Genomic DNA, 17603 nt, shown 5'->3' on the forward strand with positions numbered 1-17603 from the left:
GGACATCTGTGTGATTTTATCTCCACGTGTTACGTCTGCTTTCATTCATGATTACATAGTCACACTGAACAGTGTGGTGCCTGCTAGCTAAGCCCGACTAGTTCGGCTGAGCCGGAAAAGCTAACGGTACGGACCGCGGCCATCGATTCTGCTACTGCCATCAGCCACCAGGCGCAGAGTCTTCTTACAGTGAACAAGTAGTAAGAGTAGAGTGGGACGCACCTGATCGTCGGCATGGCAACCTCCACCGAGTGCCTGGAAACCCACCCAAAGCGCGGCGGCGATGTTGAGGAGCCACAGCATGTAGCCGCGGGCGGCCATCGACATCATGAACGCCGAGTACGTCAGCAGCTCCAGGTACGGCGTCGGAAAGTCCAGCATAGTTTCCACGTTCCACGGCTCGAGGCCCAGGGACTTCTGGATTTTCTTCAATGATCTTATTCTGCTCTGTGGACAGTCAAAGAGTAACTATGGAGACAAAGAGGTTATTGCTGGACACTGCAGCGAGGCTGGATGTGACAGATGCACAGCGGGAACAGAAGACCGCGCCTATTGGGTTGCCAAGGATGCGAATGTTATCTTTTACAATTTTCCATTTCCTTTGACCAAGGTAAATTCGGAACACTGTCAGAAATGCCGAGCATAAAAGAAGAGAGACGCGGAAGGCAGAAAATACTGGCGCTCAGATTGATGCTATGTTCCTCGACTTCCCGAAGGCGTTCGATACAGTTCTGCACTGTCAACATCTTCTTGACTGTTCGTTAACGTTAATCCAGTCCAGTACGGATTCTCTTGTACACAAGATTCGGCAGTTTTATTTATTATTATTAACACTACTGGCCATTAAAATTGCTACACTACGAAGATGACGTGCTACAGACGCGAAATTTAACCGACAGGAAGAAGATGCTGTGATATGCAAATGATTAGCTTTTCAAAGTATTCACACAAGGTTGGCTCCGGTGGCGAACCCTACCACGTGCTGACACGAGGAAAGTTTCCAAACGATTTCTCATACACAAACAGCAGTTGACCGGCGTTGCCTGGTGAAACGTTGTTGTGATGCCTCGTGTAAGGAGGAGAAATGCGTACCATCACGTTTACGACTTTGATACAGGTCGGATTGTAGCCTATCGCTATTGCGATACTGGCGTATCACCCGGCGTGATGGTATGGGGTGCCATTGGTTACACGTCTCGGTCACCTTTGAACAGTGGACGTTACATTTCAGATGTGTTACGACCCGTGGCTCTACCCTTCATTCGATCCCTGCGAAACCCTACATTTCAGCAGGATAACGCAGGACCGCATGTAGCAGGTCCTGTACGGGCCTTTCTGGATACAGAATATGCACATTCTCCAGATCTCTCACCAACTGAAAACGTCCGGTCAATGGTGGCCGAGCAACTAGCTCGTTACAATACGCCAGTCAGTGCTCTTGATGAACTGTGGTATCATGTTGAAGCTGCATGGGCAGCTGTACCTGTACACGTCATCCAAGCTCTGTTTGACTCAATGCCCAGGCGTATCAAGGCCGTTATTACGGCCAGAGGTGGTTGTTCTGGGTACTGATTTCTCAGGATCTATGCACCCAAATTGCGTGAAAATGTAATCACATGTCGCTTCTAGTATAATATATTTGTCTATATTTTTCCAATGAACACCTGTTTCTCATCTGCATTTCTTGTTGGTGTAGCAATTTTAATGGCCAGTAGTGTATTTATATTTAACTTTGTAGCCCGTTGCCCTTCCTGTCGCCATATCGCTATTTACCTTAGAGAGCGAAGTCCTGGGCGTCACCTGTCCCTAAATTATGTACTTTGTTCTGTGTGTAATCGTACACTGCCAAAAAAAAAATTAGTACATCTGGAAAGACAACATCGATTTTGGTCTAATGATAGCATTTTCCACATGGGGGATAATAAATGTACTTATAATGGTTTCAACGTTGTCCGCCAACAGATAGCATAGCTCTCAGAGCGCCATCTATGTCTACTCTTTAACAGGGAATGCTTACAGCCAGAAGGCTCAGTGTGGCGCAAATTTGTGAAGCAATCACGCGATCATGCCACTGAGACGCACTTGTGCTTCCTACAACCAACTGAGCGAGTTCGAAAGGGGTCAAATTGCGGCCTTCCAATTGGCGAGATGGTCCTTTCTGAGATTTGCCACACAAGTTGCACGCGCTGCGCCAGTTGCGCATCGATGCTGGTATCAGCGGTCACGTGATCATTCTGACACACCCAGACCAGGTTATGGATGTCCGTGCAGCATAGACGCCCGCCAGTATCGCCGTATTGTAAGGGCAGCAGTGGCAGATCTTACAGCTACCAGAACACATGTAAGAGGGCTTGTGAGCCCAGACGTGTCAGCACGAACTGTTACGAACCAGTTACTAGCAATGAGACTAAGGGCACGCACACCTGTAGCCCGTCTTCTACCCACGGCACAGCATCGACAGGCACTGCTCGATTAGTGCCGTCAAAGGGTCACTTGGAAGATTTTTTTTTGTGTTATGATTTTAGGGCGCAAAACTGCTACGGTCATTAACGCCCGGTCTGTGACTTAGGAAAAGGTAAAAAAAACCAGCAGTAATGGGAGCGAAACTCAAAAAAGTAGGGAAACCAAAAACAGAAGGAAAGCTTAAAAAACCACTATAGAAGGGGGGTTGTTTGTCCCCAAAAAGAGCGTCAAATGACTGTCGTCATCCCACTGGCACTAATGAACTCGAGAACGCGATCGGCTGAGCGCGTGTCATCTGCTAAAATGGAAGATATATCAGGCGACAGCTGTAGACGGGCGCGTAACGGAGTAAAATAGGGGCACTCAAGTAAAAGGTGTCTCTCCGTCCACAGCTGAGAGCAGTGCGGACAGAGTGGGGGAGGATCGCCGCTTAAAAGATGTCGATGACTAAAAGGACAGTGTCCTATCCGGAGTCTAGTTAAAATTACCTCCTCCCGAAGACGAGTTCGGGAGGAAGAGATCCAAGCACAGGGAAGAGCTTTCACGTCCCGCAATTTATTATTGGGAAGTGTCGACCAATGTGCGTGCCATAAAAGAGCAACACGACGACATAAAACACTCCGTAGATCGGCGAAGGGATTCATGCGAATAGCTGGCTGAAGAAGAGAGACTGCAGCCTTGGCCGCTATATCGGCCGCCTCATTTCCGCAGATACCAACATGTCCTGGGATCCAGAGGAACGCCACAGAGGCGCCCCCCCAAGTGGAGCAAGTGGAGGCAGTCCTGAATCCGGTGGACCAGAGGGTGGACAGGGTAGAGAGCTTGAAAACTGATGAGAGAGCTGAGAAAATCTGAGCAGATAACATACTGTATCCGCTGATGGCGACGGATGTATTGGACAGCCTGGAGAACAGCGTAAAGCTCCGCAGTATAAACCGAACACTGGTCGGGAACCCGAAATCGATTTGGGGTGTCGCCAACAATATAGGCACTCCCAACACCAAACGATGTTTTTGAGCCATCAGTGTAAATAAATGTGGCATCCTTCATTTGTGCGCATAGAGCAGCAAATGCCCGACGATAAACAAGAGAAGGGGTACCATCTTTGGGAAACTGACAAAGGTCACGGAGTTGGCAGGTCCGGGGCCGGAGCCAAGGCGGTGCTGTACCCCAAGTTGTCAAGAAAGTCTTAGGAAAGTGGAAGGAAAGAGAATGGAGCAGTTGACGGAAGCGGACTCTCGGTGGTAGTAGGGAGGAAGGGCGGCCTGCATACCTTAAATCCAAGGAGGCGTCGAAAAAAATGGCATGGGCTGGATTAGCAGGCATGGAAGACAGATGGCTAGCATAACGACTCAGAAGGACAGCTCGCCGATTGGACAGCGGAGGTTCAGCAGTCTCAGCATAAAAGCTTTCCACAGGGCTGGTGTAAAAAGCTCCAGACACTAAACGTAATCCACGGTTGTGGATAGAGTCGAGACGCCGAAGAATAGACGGCCGAGCAGAGGAGTAAACTATGCTTCCATAGTCCAATTTCGAGCGCAGTAAAGGCGCGATAGAGGCGGAGAAGGACCACTCGGTCCGCTCCCCAGGAGGTGCCATTCAGGACACAGAGGGTGTTGAGGAAGATGAAATGGCGCGCCGTAGTCTTCAGCAATGACAGCGGATTCTGCCTGCAACTGATGGTTGCTTGCGCGTGTGATGTAGACCTGGTGAGTGCCGTCTCGTAGAGGGCTTTCGTCCAAGACACGCTGGTCCCACGCCATGCCTTATGGTCTAGGATGCGAAAAGCTACAATTCTCATTCGCCTTCGGTGTTTCCGACGGAGCCGCTGGCCAGCGCTAGATAAGTACAGAATGCTGATGGACCCATTCTTTTGCCGTTCTTGCAACAGGAAGGTGACGTGTTCTTCCAAAAGGATGATGCTCGCCCACACACTGTCCGTGAAACTGAACGTGCTCTGCAAGACGTGGAGCAACTTCCCTGGCCAGCACGATCTCCGGATTTATCTCCTTTAGAGGAAGTGTGGGATATGATGGGACGAGAAGTGACTCTTGAGACTCATCAATCAACAACTCTTACAGCCGGCCGCTGTGGCCGAGCGGTTCTAGGCGCTTAAGTCCGGAACCGCGCTGCTGCTACGGTCGCAGGTTCGAATCCTGCCTCGGGCATGGATGTGTGTGATGTCCTTAGGTTAGTTAGGTTTAAGTAGTTCTAAGTCTAGGGGACTGATGACCTCAGATATTGAGTCCCATAGTGCTTAGAGCCGTTTGAATCAACTCTTACACAACTATGTGAACAGGTCAAGCAGGCTTGGTGTTGTGTTGGCAGAAGCGCCAACACCGTGTTACTAGTGGAGGCCGAAAAGCACGCGTTTTAGCTCACGCAGGCTGGCGTGAGGAGGGAAGGACTATACTGACGTGAGGTCTGGAACATGACAAGGAATTAGAATTCACAAAGCGGACGTAATTAGTTTGATACTTAACTTTAATCCATTAATGATGAACGTCGCTCTTGACGTTACATGATTCACAATATGATCTGTTCAGAATACATTCATAGTAACTGAATATGGCGCCTTGCTAGGTCGTAGCAAATGACGTAGCTGAAGGATATGCTAAACAGTCGTCTCTGCAAATGAGAGCGTATGTAGACAGTGAACCATCGCTAGCAAAGTCCGCTGTACAACTGGGGCGAGTGCTAGGGAGTCTCTCTAGACCTGCCGTGTGGCGGCGCTCGGTCTGCAATCACTGATAGTGGCGACACGCGGGTCCGACCTATACTAACGGACCGCGGCCGATTTAAAGGCTACCACCTAGCAAGTGTGGTGTCTGGCGGTGACACCACACTTGGCGTAACGTATCAAAAATGACTCTAAGCATTATGGGACTCAACATCTGAGGTTATCAGTCCCCTAGACTTAGAACTACTTAAACCTAACTAACCTAAGGACATCATACACATCCATGCCCGAGGTAGGATTCGAACCTGCGACCGTAGCAGCAGAGCGGTTCCTGACTGAAGTGCCTAGAACCGCACGGCCACAGCGGCCGGCTATAACGTATCCCAAAATAGTATTCGCCCTCTGTACGATCGTCTGGAAGCCATAGTCAGAGACTACATTGCCGCCCGTGGAGGGTACACGACGCACTAGTATGACTGTTTTAGCGTGGATCGATACATGATACCTCAGAACCGATTGTGTTATTGATCTGTAAATCTAAATGTTTCATATACTCCATATGCACTGCTGCAACAATAACTCTTGAGTGAAATGGAAACCTCTAAACAGGTGTACTAATTTCTTCTGGCAGCGTATTTTAACTACATATATGTGTGGTTTATTGACTGAGGCAGAAATCTGGGACCAGCCCAGCATTTGGCTAAACGCGCATGCGATACCGTGTAAAAACAACACTTAGGCTGGTCGGTCATTAGACCCAGTCATTAGTCCTCCGTGTCGATTTGGTCCACATCTGGCTCGCCTGCCTCTCTCGCAAGCTGGAGCATTGTGTGTTATGCTATACGAGCATGTTGGCTGCGCATTGTAATCTAATGGACAAAACACGAGTGTGAGGAATATCAGAGCAGCTTTGTGACAGGACCGAGGAGTGCCTAGCAAATGAACACAGCATGTCATTCTTAACCAAGAATCGTCTTATACATAAGACGATTGTTATTAGCATTTGAAAACCACCGAAGCGAAGTAGATGACAGTGAAATGAGTAAATTGATATAAGGCACATGCGGCAGCAAATATCGGAAATACCTCAAAAGTAGACGACTAATATTGAACATGCCACGTCACCAGATGACGTACATCGCCGCACGTCTAATCGTTGGACTTGTCAATCCTGCTCTCGCTGGTAGAGGGCAGTGCTACACATCACTCCAGAAGGATAATCTGTTTTCGTAAATGTAAACCATTATCGTAGTCCTGTATGCGTTGCCCCCTAGCGGCGAGGGTAGGATCGACAAGCCAAACCACTGCACGTATTACCGAGGTACGTCATCTGATGACGTCACATGTTCAACATGAGTCATCCACTTTTAGGGTACTTCCCGACATTTGCGGCTCAATGTGTCTTGTATTACTGCCTCAGTGCTGCCTTTGCGGCTAGCCACATCAAACCAACATGTAGCGATGGGACGGAATAGTAAGCTAATTGCATGTGGAACGGGACAGTTGCACTTAGAATTGTAACATCAGGTATGGCAGTGACTGCAGGGGCAATACTATCTGTCTACGCTTGCTCTTTCTCTATTTGGCTTTTATGTCTGGTGGTGTAAAGGCGTACACTACGCCATCTGGAGCAGGCGAGGACAAGGCAGCGAGGAGCCGTGACAGAGATCATTCGATTGGCACGGAGGCAGCGGGCTCTTGTCATAGCTGGACAGTGAACTCATGGCAGGGAGAAAGCTGCAGAAGTGGTCTTAGTGCGTCTGTATAGGCGGTTTACTATACATTAATATGAGGCTACTTTAGTTAATTCACGTACTGCAATCAGCTTTAAAGTTATTTAAGTTTCGTACCACAATTCAATAAATTCCATTAAGCTAGAGACAATATTACCTCGCACGTAATTGCTTTTTACTAAATTTTTTGCAACACGGTAGCTATTTCTGACTACTTTTTGTACTATTATATCTTTCCTTGAAGTTCACGAACAAGTGTGAGCATTCCTAAAGAACTAGGCAATCCTTATGATAATATAGAAGATCAAACACATTAATTACAAACAGTGGTTATATGTATAACATCTCCGTTGTGCTATAGAATCTATATTCAGGTATGTGGCTGCAGAGCGTTATTCAAACTACATTGTAAATCGTACTTGATCATTAAAGCCACAGAGTACAATCCCTTCCATGCTGTTCAGTACACACAGCGGTACGACACGGAAGATTTTATACTGAATCCGCTGCAGAGGACAGTTTCCGCTGGGAAAGTTAAAACACCCTCACAAAGTTACGCGGACATTTTGAAATTCTCAGAATTCACCAGCGTTTCCTCTTGTTTAATAAGCTGGGAACAAGCCTAGAGTTCTGTCTGGCCACTAATATTATGGCACAGATTATTTTCTGGGACGTAACAGAACAGGAGGGGATTCGAGTGGAAAATATCTTCTCTGACAGGTCAACAAATAACCGCTAATCCTGACTAGCCGCTGGTAGCTACGGAGCCATCTCGCTTATTTAACTGAGACTGGCTTCATGCGAATTTTAGGAATGTCACAATAACGTTAGACTTTCTTTCGCAATTCGGGAGTGGATTCTTATTAAAGTGAATGTTGTGTTACCATGTCTCGCTCGTTATCTTGCCAAGTGCACGTATTAGTTACTGTAGATGTCTGAGTTGCACATCTCCTTGCATGAAGGGTAAAGCAATTATCTCTGCCACGTCATTTAAAGTTGATACAGTTGCGATCTCTCGATATGACCCCTCTTTCATACCCTTTTCCAGTACCTTACCGGCAAATCATGTTTGTATTATGTACACTATGTGATCAAAAGTATCCGTACACTCCCGAAAAACATACGTTTTTCATATTAGGTGCATTGTGCTGCCACCTACTGCCAGATACTCAATATCAGCGTCGTCAGTAGTCATTAGACATCGTGAGATAGCAGAATGGGGCGCTGACTGAGTTCGAACGTGGTCAGGTTATTGGGTGTCACTTGTGTCATACGTCTGTACAAGCGATTTCCACACTCCTAAACACCCCTAGGACCACTGTTTCCGATGGGATAGTGAAGTAGAAACGTGAAGGGACACGTACAGCACGAACTCGTACAGGCCGACCTCGTCTGTTGACTGACAGAGACCGTTGACAGTTGAAGAGGGTCGTAATGTGTAATACGCAGACACCTATGCAGACTATCACACAGGAATTCCAAACTGCATCAGGATTCACTGCAAGTACAATGACAGTTAGGCGGGAGATGAGAAAACTTGGATTTCATGGTCGAGCGGCTGCTCATAAACCACACATCACGCCCGTAAATGCCAAACGATGCCTCGTTTGTGTAAGGAGCGTAAACATTGGACGAATGAACAGTGGAAAAACTTTGTGCGGAGCGACGAATCACGGTACACAATGTGGTGATCCGATGGCAGGGTGTGTGTATGGCAAATACCAGGTGAACGTCATCTGCCAGCCGGCCGCGGTGGTCTAGCGGTTCTAGGCGCTCAGTCCGGAACCGCGCGACTGCTACGGTCGCAGGTTCGAATCCTGCCTCGGGTATGGATGTGTGTGATGTCCTTAGGTTAGTTAGGTTTAAGTAGTTCTAAGTTCTAGGGGACTGATGACCACAGATGTTAAGTCCCATAGTGCTCAGAGCCATTTGAACCATTTGAACCATCATCTGCCAGCGTGTATAGTTCAAATGGCTCTGACCACTATAGGACTTAACATCTGTCATCAGTCCCCTAGAACTTAGAACTTCTTAAACCTAACTAACCTAAGGACATCACACACATCCATGCCCGAGGCATGATTCGAACCTGCGGCCGTAGCGGTCGCGCGGTTCCAGATTGAAGCGCCTAGAACCGCTCGGCCACACCGGCCGGCAGCGTGTATGGTGCCAACGGTAAAATTCGGAGGCGGTGGTGTTATGTGTGGTCGTGTTATTCATGGAGGGGGCTTGCACCCCTTGTTGTTTTGCGTGGCACTATCACAGCACAGGCCTACACTGATGTTTTAAGCACCTTCTTGCTTCCCACTGTTGAAGAGCAATTCGGGGATGACGATTGCATCTTTCAACACGATCGAGCACCTGTTCATAATGCACGCCCTATGGCGGAGTGGTTAGACAACAGCAATATCCCTGTAATGGACTGGCCTGCACAGACTCCTGACCTGAGCACTATAGAAGACCTTTGGGATGTTTTGGAACGCCGAGTTGGTGCAAGGCCTCACCGACCGACATCGATACCTCTCCTCAGTGCAGCACCCCGTTAAAAACGGGCTGCCATTACCCAAGAAACCTTCCAGAACATGACTGAACGTATGTATGCCTGCGAGTGTGGAACCTGTCATCAAGGCTGAGGGTGGGCCAACACCATATTGAATTCCAGCATTACCGATGGAGGGCGCCACGAAATTGTAAGTCATTTTCAGCCAGGTGTCCGGATGCTTTTGATCACATAGTGTATAACTCAGACAGTTAAAACCTTCATCTGCATTTTGTTAGTTTGTTAGTTTTAAACGTAAATATTCACTACGTATAATTTAACCGCTTGTGAAATAAGGGTGTAGCAGTTGAATTCCTTTTGCTATTACAACGGGTATTCGGAAAGTAAGTTCCGATCGGCTGCAAAATAGAAACCACTGTGAAAATCAAATGCGTTTTGTTTGCAACAGTTAACTACAACTTCTAGCTACTTATCTACATAGTCACCGCTCCGATTTATATATCTGTTGCAGCGTTGTGTCAACTTTCCAATATTCCTCATTATAGAAGGCGGTCGCCAATGCTTTCTGCGAACTTTCCACGCTGGTCTACAGCTGTGCCAAAATGTTGTCTTCATAGCTAGCGGTTCTTGTGAACAAACAAGAAACTCAGGGAGAGCCAAATGCTGGCTGTATTGTGTGTGATCAAGCACTTCCCATCGAAAACGCTGCAGGAGTGTCTTCATTGCCCCTGCAGAATGCGGGTGAGAATTGTCTTGAAGGAGGAAATACATGACAGTTATGTTATATGGGCTGCATAGCTTTCGCACCAGGCCCATGTATTTGGCGGGAGACACTATTTATTTAGGAATCTTTAGTGCTCACTGTGCACGCAAAACTGAAAAGAGTAACGTGACGCGATCGACAGGCGTACTAGAGACACTGCCTAACACATATGTGCAGAGCGTCATAGGAATTTCAGAGTCGTTTCCGTTTCGCGACCGATCGGAATTTATTTTCCGAAAAGCCCTCGTATTTTGCAGGTTCGCCTCACGACGCGTGAGCATTCTGATAAATCGATAGACGCTTATTGAGCTGCAGTCGTGAGACATTAGTAATAACTAGTTCTTCTTTGCATGCTATCAGTTACAGTTGCTGATAAGGTAGGCTGACAGATAGTGTTGCACCAATCGCTGTTTATCAGATATTATGTGCAGTAATCTTGTGCGCTACTATCATGTAACATAAAGATAACATCCTTAAATTACGTTTTCGCTCTGATGCTTTAAGGTCTTTTGTACTCTGACAAGGAAACATCACTAACTTCACCTCATATTTTAAGGAGAAAAAAAAATGTACACATGGAAGATATCAAGATACCAGCCATAGCAATCGATCCCTCGCGAAATTCGGCTGTAATTCTGATAGTAAGCGGTTATGATTTTCTGAAAGTACAGTTTCTAAATTTTACGTGGACACTATTCCTTTGACACTAGCTCTGTCCCCCATCAGCCGCCTAATGTCTGAGCGCAAAAGGATGTACAGCAGAGTGACAATCAGAGCCCTCCTATTCGCGGGATGTTGAATCCTAGGGAAGAGGAGGGGACAGTTGAACATATATGCCCAACGTATTTTGTAATCTTGTTTGAGAACACATGTTCTTTTACGCAACAAATGGTAAGTAACATGAGCACGTAAAATGAAACCCTTACATCAATGTTATTATAACAGTAGTCCAGCACTGACAATCTGCAGCTTTACATAAGCCTCAGAATCAAAGTCAATGAACCGAAGCAACTTAAGAATTATTATAAAATGAAGTTAATGCCAATCAGTTGAAGAAAGGTGCATCATCTGCAAATGTGTTTCACTTTAACAGTGCCTGCTTTGAACTCCAAAGAAAATTAATGGACAATAGCGACAGTGTTACGATACTTCTGCAATGACACACTCATTCGTTTCATTCATGTGAACTGCATTTGTGAGTAGCAACATAAAAGTCTTCAAAGCAAATAAATGGCTCTGAGCACTATGGGACTCAACATCTTAGGTCATAAGTCCCCTAGAACTTAGAACTACTTAAACCTAACTAACCTAAGGACATCACACACACCCATGCCCGAGGCAGGATTCGAACCTGCGACCGTAGCAGTCCCGCGGTTCCGGACTGCAGCGCCAGAACCGCTAGACCACCGCGGCCGGCAGCAAATAAATCTCTGGCACCATCTAAAGGTAAGAAACCACGCACTTTGACACAATGAGCAGAGCACATTACAAGTGTCAAGATACGATGCACTATGAAGGAATAATTGAATGTTTTACTTAAAACAAAGACCTATACAAACTGAGCAAGTGAATAACGCGTTGGTGCGCCTTTAGCCCTTAAGCAAGCAGTTATTCGGCTTGGCACTGATCGATGCAGTTGTAGGAATGTCCTCTTGTCGGCTATTGGGCGAAGTTCTGTACAACTGGCGCTTTAGATCGTCAAAATTCCGAGCTGTTTGGAAGGCCCTGCCCGTAATGCTCCAAACTTATCATTTGGGGAAAGATCCGGCCACCTTGCTGGCCATGGTGGGATCTGGCAAGCACGAAACAAGCGGTAGAAACTCTTGCTATGTGCGGGCGAGTATAATGTTGCTGAAATGTAAGCGCAAGATGGCTTGCCATGACGGGCAACGGAAGGGGGCTTCGATTATCGTCGACGTACCGCTGTGCTGTAAAGGAGCAGCGATGATAACCAAAGGGGTTGTGCTATGAATGAAATGGCACCCAAGACCATCACTCACGGTTGTATGGTGGGCGACAGCCATCTTGGTATCCTACCGTTGTCCGGGGCGTTTACACACACGTCTTTGCTGGTAATTGGGGCTCAGTTCGAAGCGGGACTCATCACAGAAGGCAATTCTACTCCAGTCAGTGACACTGAATTGTCATTTATTGTCATAGCAGGACACCTTTGGCTGTCATCCGGTGTACCCTTACAGCACAGTGGTACGTCGACGATATGCTACGCCTCGTTTGGTTGCCCGCCATGGCAAGTCACCCTGGGATTATATTTCAGCACGATAATGTTCGCCCGCACACGGCGAGGGTTTCTACTGCTTGTTTTCGTGCTTGCCAAACTCTGTCTTCACCAGCTAGGTCGCCACGCCAGATCTTTCACCAACTGAGAACGTTTGGAGTATTGTGGGCCCTCCTACAAGCCCGGGAGTTTGATGATCTAACGCTACAATTGGACAGAATGTGGCACGATGTCCTTCAGGAGGATATCGAAGAATGCCATCAGTGAATGCCAAGTCAGGTAAATGCTTATACTCGTATGAGGTGCAGAGGTGAACCAAAGCGTTACTAAAAACAGTTCAAATATGTGTGAATTCCTAAGGGACCAAACTGCTGAGGTCATCGGTCCCTACACTTACACACTACTTAAACTAACTTATGCTAAGAACAACACACACACACACTCACACAGCCGGCCGGAGTGCCGTGCGGTTCTAGGCGCTGCAGTCTGGAGGCGAGCGACCGCTACGGTCGCAGGTTCGAATCCTGCCTCGGGTATGGATGTGTGTGTCATGTCCTTAGGTTGGTTAGGTTTAATTAGTTCTAAGTTCTAGGGGACTGATGACCTCAGAAGTTACGTCGCATAGTGCTCAGAGCCATTTTAACCACACGCACACACACACACACATGCCCGAGGGAGGACTCGAACCTCCGGCGGGAGGGGCAGCGTAATCCGTGACATGGCGCCTCTAATAGCGCGACCATCCGCGCGGCAAGCGTTACTAACATAATCAATTTGTGAAGCTCTTTCTCTTGAATAAAGCGGATAATTTTTTTGAAATTGTAATCATTTATTTTTCTGTACATGTACATCACAACTATAGATTTCCTTTTTTTGTGTTTGAGGGTATTTCACAAACGTCTTACTCACTCCACTTATTTCGCTGCACAATACTTCGCGTTCAGGCATTAAGGGGTTGCAGTAGGGTGGAGCGATTGACAAACAAACGGTGCACGTGAAGGTTTAAAAGTTGTACTTTCAGAAGGTCACAACTGCGTACTATTAGAACTGTGCCCCCCAATTTTCGCACAGTATCGATTTCTGGAGCTGATATCCTGCTGAAATGCCTTTTTTCCCTTAAAATATAAGGTCAAGTTTACGATGTTTCGTTCAAGTGAACAATCAGATAACAGAAGACACCTCCACTGCACAGCTGGACGCTACAGGCAGATGGCTGGTACTTGTTCAGTTTCGGATCACTGTTTAAGGAATTATTCACAGTATTCAGTCACTAACTATGCAAGCCCGTTTTCCTAAGTAGCCGCATTATGAAAGTGCGTGTATATGTGTGACTATTTCTATTAAACTTTACGAGTCAGATAGCGTTCCCAAATTATTTTCTGGGGCATAAGAATAATACTTTTTGCGTGGCTTATGGGGGTCGTCACTGCTTTTTTTATTATCAGACTCGTATTTCATACTTAGTATAATATGGAAGACTGATAAGGAATCCCTTGAATGCAAGATCGCAAAAGGCCAATAATGTTTACGGTATTCGATGCCCCATATATTGTCTTCCACGCAACCACAATGCAGGGAATGGGACTGGCGGTATCCAATGGTGAGCACAGCATGAGGCTACAGACCGTAATTGAACTGCTTAGTCGACGAGTAACTAAAACAGTGCTACAGTGCTAGTGATGTTGATACAAAGCAGAGCAATAGAAACGATAAACAAAGGAAACATTGCATTATATCCACAACAATAGTTGCTGAAGCTCACATTTCGTCAGAAAGGAACAAAAGGAATTTCACAGAGTGAGAAAGAAGTGGCAAATCAAATAATAGCGTTTTTTCAAGATGAGTCGGTGGAAAGTGTGATGTCGTATACATTAAACTGAGCGGACAATGTACACTGAAGGGCCAAAGAAACTCGCGCACCTGCCTAATGTCGGGTAGGGCACATGTGAGCGCGCAGAAGTGCCGCAACACGACGTGGCGCGGACTTGACTAACGTCTGAAGTAGTGCTGGAGGGAACTGACACCATGAATCCTGCAGGGCTGTCCATAAATCCGTAAGAGTACGAGGGGATGGAGATCTCTTCTGAACAGCACATTGCAAGACATCCCAGATATGCTCAATGCTGTTCATGTCTGGGTAGTTTAGTGGTCATCGGAAGTGTTTAAACTCAGAAGGGTGTTCCTGGAGCCACTCTGTAGCAATTCTGGACGTGTGGGGTGTCGCATTGTCCTCCTGGAATTGCCCAAGTCAGTCGGAATGCACAATGGATATGAATAGATGAAGGTGATCAGACAGGATGCTTACGTACGTGTCACCTGTCAGAGACGTATCAGGGGCCACAAATCACTCCGTTTGCACACGCCCCACACCATTACAGAGCATCCCCCGGCTTGAACAGTCCCCTGCTGACATGCAGGGTCCATGGATTCATGAGCTTGTCTTCGTACCGTACACGTCTATCCACTCGACAGAATTTGAAACGAGACTCATCCGACCAGGCAACATGTTTCCAGTCATCAACAGTCGAGTGTAGGTGTTGAAGAGCCCAGGCGAGGCGTAAAGCTTTCTGCTGTGCAGTCAACAAGGGTACACGAGTGGACTTCGGCTCCGAAAGCCCATATCGATGATGTTCCGTTGAATAGTTCGCACGCTGACACTTGTTGATGGCCCACCATTGAAACCTGCAGTAACTTGCGGAAGGGTTGTACTTGCGTCATATTGAACGGTTCTCTTCAGTCGTCGTTGGTCCCGTTCTTGCAGGATCTTTTTCCGGCCGCAGCGATGTTGGAGATTTGATGTTTTACCAGGTTCCTGATATTCGCAGTACACTGGTGAAATGGTCGTTCGGGAAAATCCTCACTTTATCGCTACCTCGGAGATACTATGTCTCATCGCTGGTGCGCCGACTATAACAACACGTTCAAACTCTCTTAAATCTTGATAACCTGCCATTGTAGCAGCAGTAACCGATCTAACAACTGGGCCAGACACTTGTTGTCTTATATAGGCGTTCCCGACTGCAGCGCCGTATCTGTCTGTTAACATATCTCTGTATTTGAATACGCATGCCTATACCAGTTTGTTTAGCGCTTTAGTGTACATGAGGCGTACAGTGATGACAATACGTGATTAACAAGCGAAAGTGATATTGAAACAGCTGGCCAGCCAGGTAGTTCGTCATCCTTGTCGGACAAGGAGCCACAAATCCCGTCTTCAGTGAAACGCAGTGGAGCACAATCGTTTTCGTAGGAGCAGGTACTAAACGTAACAACGTACATGGAAGATCATCCCCAGCATAACAATAAAAAAAATTAAAAAGATTTCGAGTAAGTCCGCAGCAGTATGACTGTGTAGTGCAGGGCTTCACAACATACGTGCTCGCGGAGCAAGCTGTGAGCAGCAAGGCGCGAGCACGGAGCAGTGCGAGCACGCTACCCCCACTACCGGACCAGAGTGGAGAGTGGGGAGAGTCACGTGGGGTACACAACAGCTGCCGCCAGTCGACGTAAATCCGCGGCCACCTGCAGGGATATTGCTCACTAATTATTACTGTGACAAATAAAACAAATAAAGGAGAATGTAGACGTGCCACATAATTTTACTAGCTTAGTGTATGCCTCTACCATCTGTAGACACTGAAACTAAAGAAGTCCACGAAAATCCTATATTTTCAACACTTTCTTAAACGCTACTTAAAATATCACCTCCGGTTGTAGTGTTCTTCATGGCTACTACATCGAGGAGCTCCTCCCTCACCTGAAGATCTCTATTAGCACCTCTAATAAATATGGCAAGCTGCGCTGTTCCAGTGATATCAACACTCTCGTCCAGAGCTAGAGAATACGCCATAAAATCTTTACAGATATTTGCAAGCTGGCTCTGGACGTCGTCTGCCATGTCCTGTATGAAACGCATAATGGTCATGTTAGATAATGGCACAATCCGAAATTGTTCAACTTGAGATGGACACAAATGCTCCGCTGCAACTACCAAACATTCTTTTATTAAATCGCCATCAGTTAAGGGGCGCAGGGATTTTGCTAAAAGCAAAGCAATTTTGTAACCCACTCTGAGAGCTGCCTCAGTTGATTTTTCTTCGTCGTCCAGATCTTCTTCGGATAGCTTCCTTTTAAGTTTAATAACTTCCTTTGCACGATCTGGTCAATCACATTTTCCACGTCCGTAGTCTTACGCGTGGTACGACATATAATGTCGCTGCAAATTAAATTTCGTAAAAGAATTCAGCGTTTTGTGACATACTAAACATTTTGCAAGACCATCTTTTTCTGTAAACAGATACAATTCCTCCCAATGGGGGTTGAACTGCGAAAGCATGGTTGGGGTTACACAACGGCGACTTCACATGATTCTTAACCAGCGAAGTGACTGTTAAGAGCTGATCGTAGTACTTTAAACGTTACACAGTCGGCGCGAACTCAATAGGCGCGCTGCGGCCCTATTCAAACGTGCGCGCGCATTTCCCCTCCCTCCCCACCCTCCCTACTCCTGCTCGCGAGCACGTGCCTGAGCAGACGCGAGTACTCGCGCTCAAAACTGGCAAGTTGTTAAGCCCTGGTGTAGTGCATAAGAAAAACCAGGGATATTCAAGGGAGGACAAGTTGCACTTGTTACAAAAACTGGTGTTTGAGCGTTTCACGGATGCTCAATACAAGTTACAGGTTTTGTATGATTGTGACCTACTACGTTATGCACATGAAATTGCGCGCGACATAGGCTACAGTGATTTCAAGGGAAGCAATGGATGGGTGCATAACTTTAGACACTGCTACAGGACTGGAAGACGTAAAATAACGAAATTTCGAACGAAGCTTCAACTTAAACATACACAGCAAACTGCGAAATTGGCCCGAAAATTAGTAGATGAGATAAACATTTATTCCGTCGCTCAATAAGGAATTTGTTTTGAAGTTCGATCAATCGGTATTTGAAGAGGAAATGTGTATGAAAGGAACCCTGAAGATTAAAAGTGCATCAAGAACATCAGTGTCTTAACGCATTCGTACACAATTATTCTGACTGTTAATCTGGATGGTAAATTGACTGGAAAGCTATTTATTGTTCTGTGAGAAGTTGGAGGTGCTCTATCCCCTACGATTCTTTCTTGTGTGCGTGACCTTGCGAGGGCAGCAGGAAATACACTCCTGGAAATGGAAAAAAGAACACATTGACACCGGTGTGTCAGACCCACCATACTTGCTCCGGACAT

General features: G+C 46.7%; 1 protein-coding gene across 1 annotated transcript in view; it reads right to left on the reverse strand.

Annotated features, from left to right (window-relative positions):
* Positions 1 to 17603, reverse strand: part of LOC126260815 (uncharacterized) — a 172594-nt gene that overhangs the window by 30362 nt on the left and 124629 nt on the right. Inside the window, exon 5 of the mRNA XM_049958188.1 lies at positions 223 to 447. Within this exon, the coding sequence (XP_049814145.1) occupies positions 223 to 447 (225 nt within the window). The remainder of the gene's footprint in view (positions 1 to 222; positions 448 to 17603) is intronic.

Source organism: Schistocerca nitens, chromosome 5 (genome assembly GCF_023898315.1).
Source record: "Schistocerca nitens isolate TAMUIC-IGC-003100 chromosome 5, iqSchNite1.1, whole genome shotgun sequence".
In the NCBI taxonomy this organism is placed as follows: Eukaryota; Metazoa; Arthropoda; class Insecta; order Orthoptera; family Acrididae; genus Schistocerca; species Schistocerca nitens.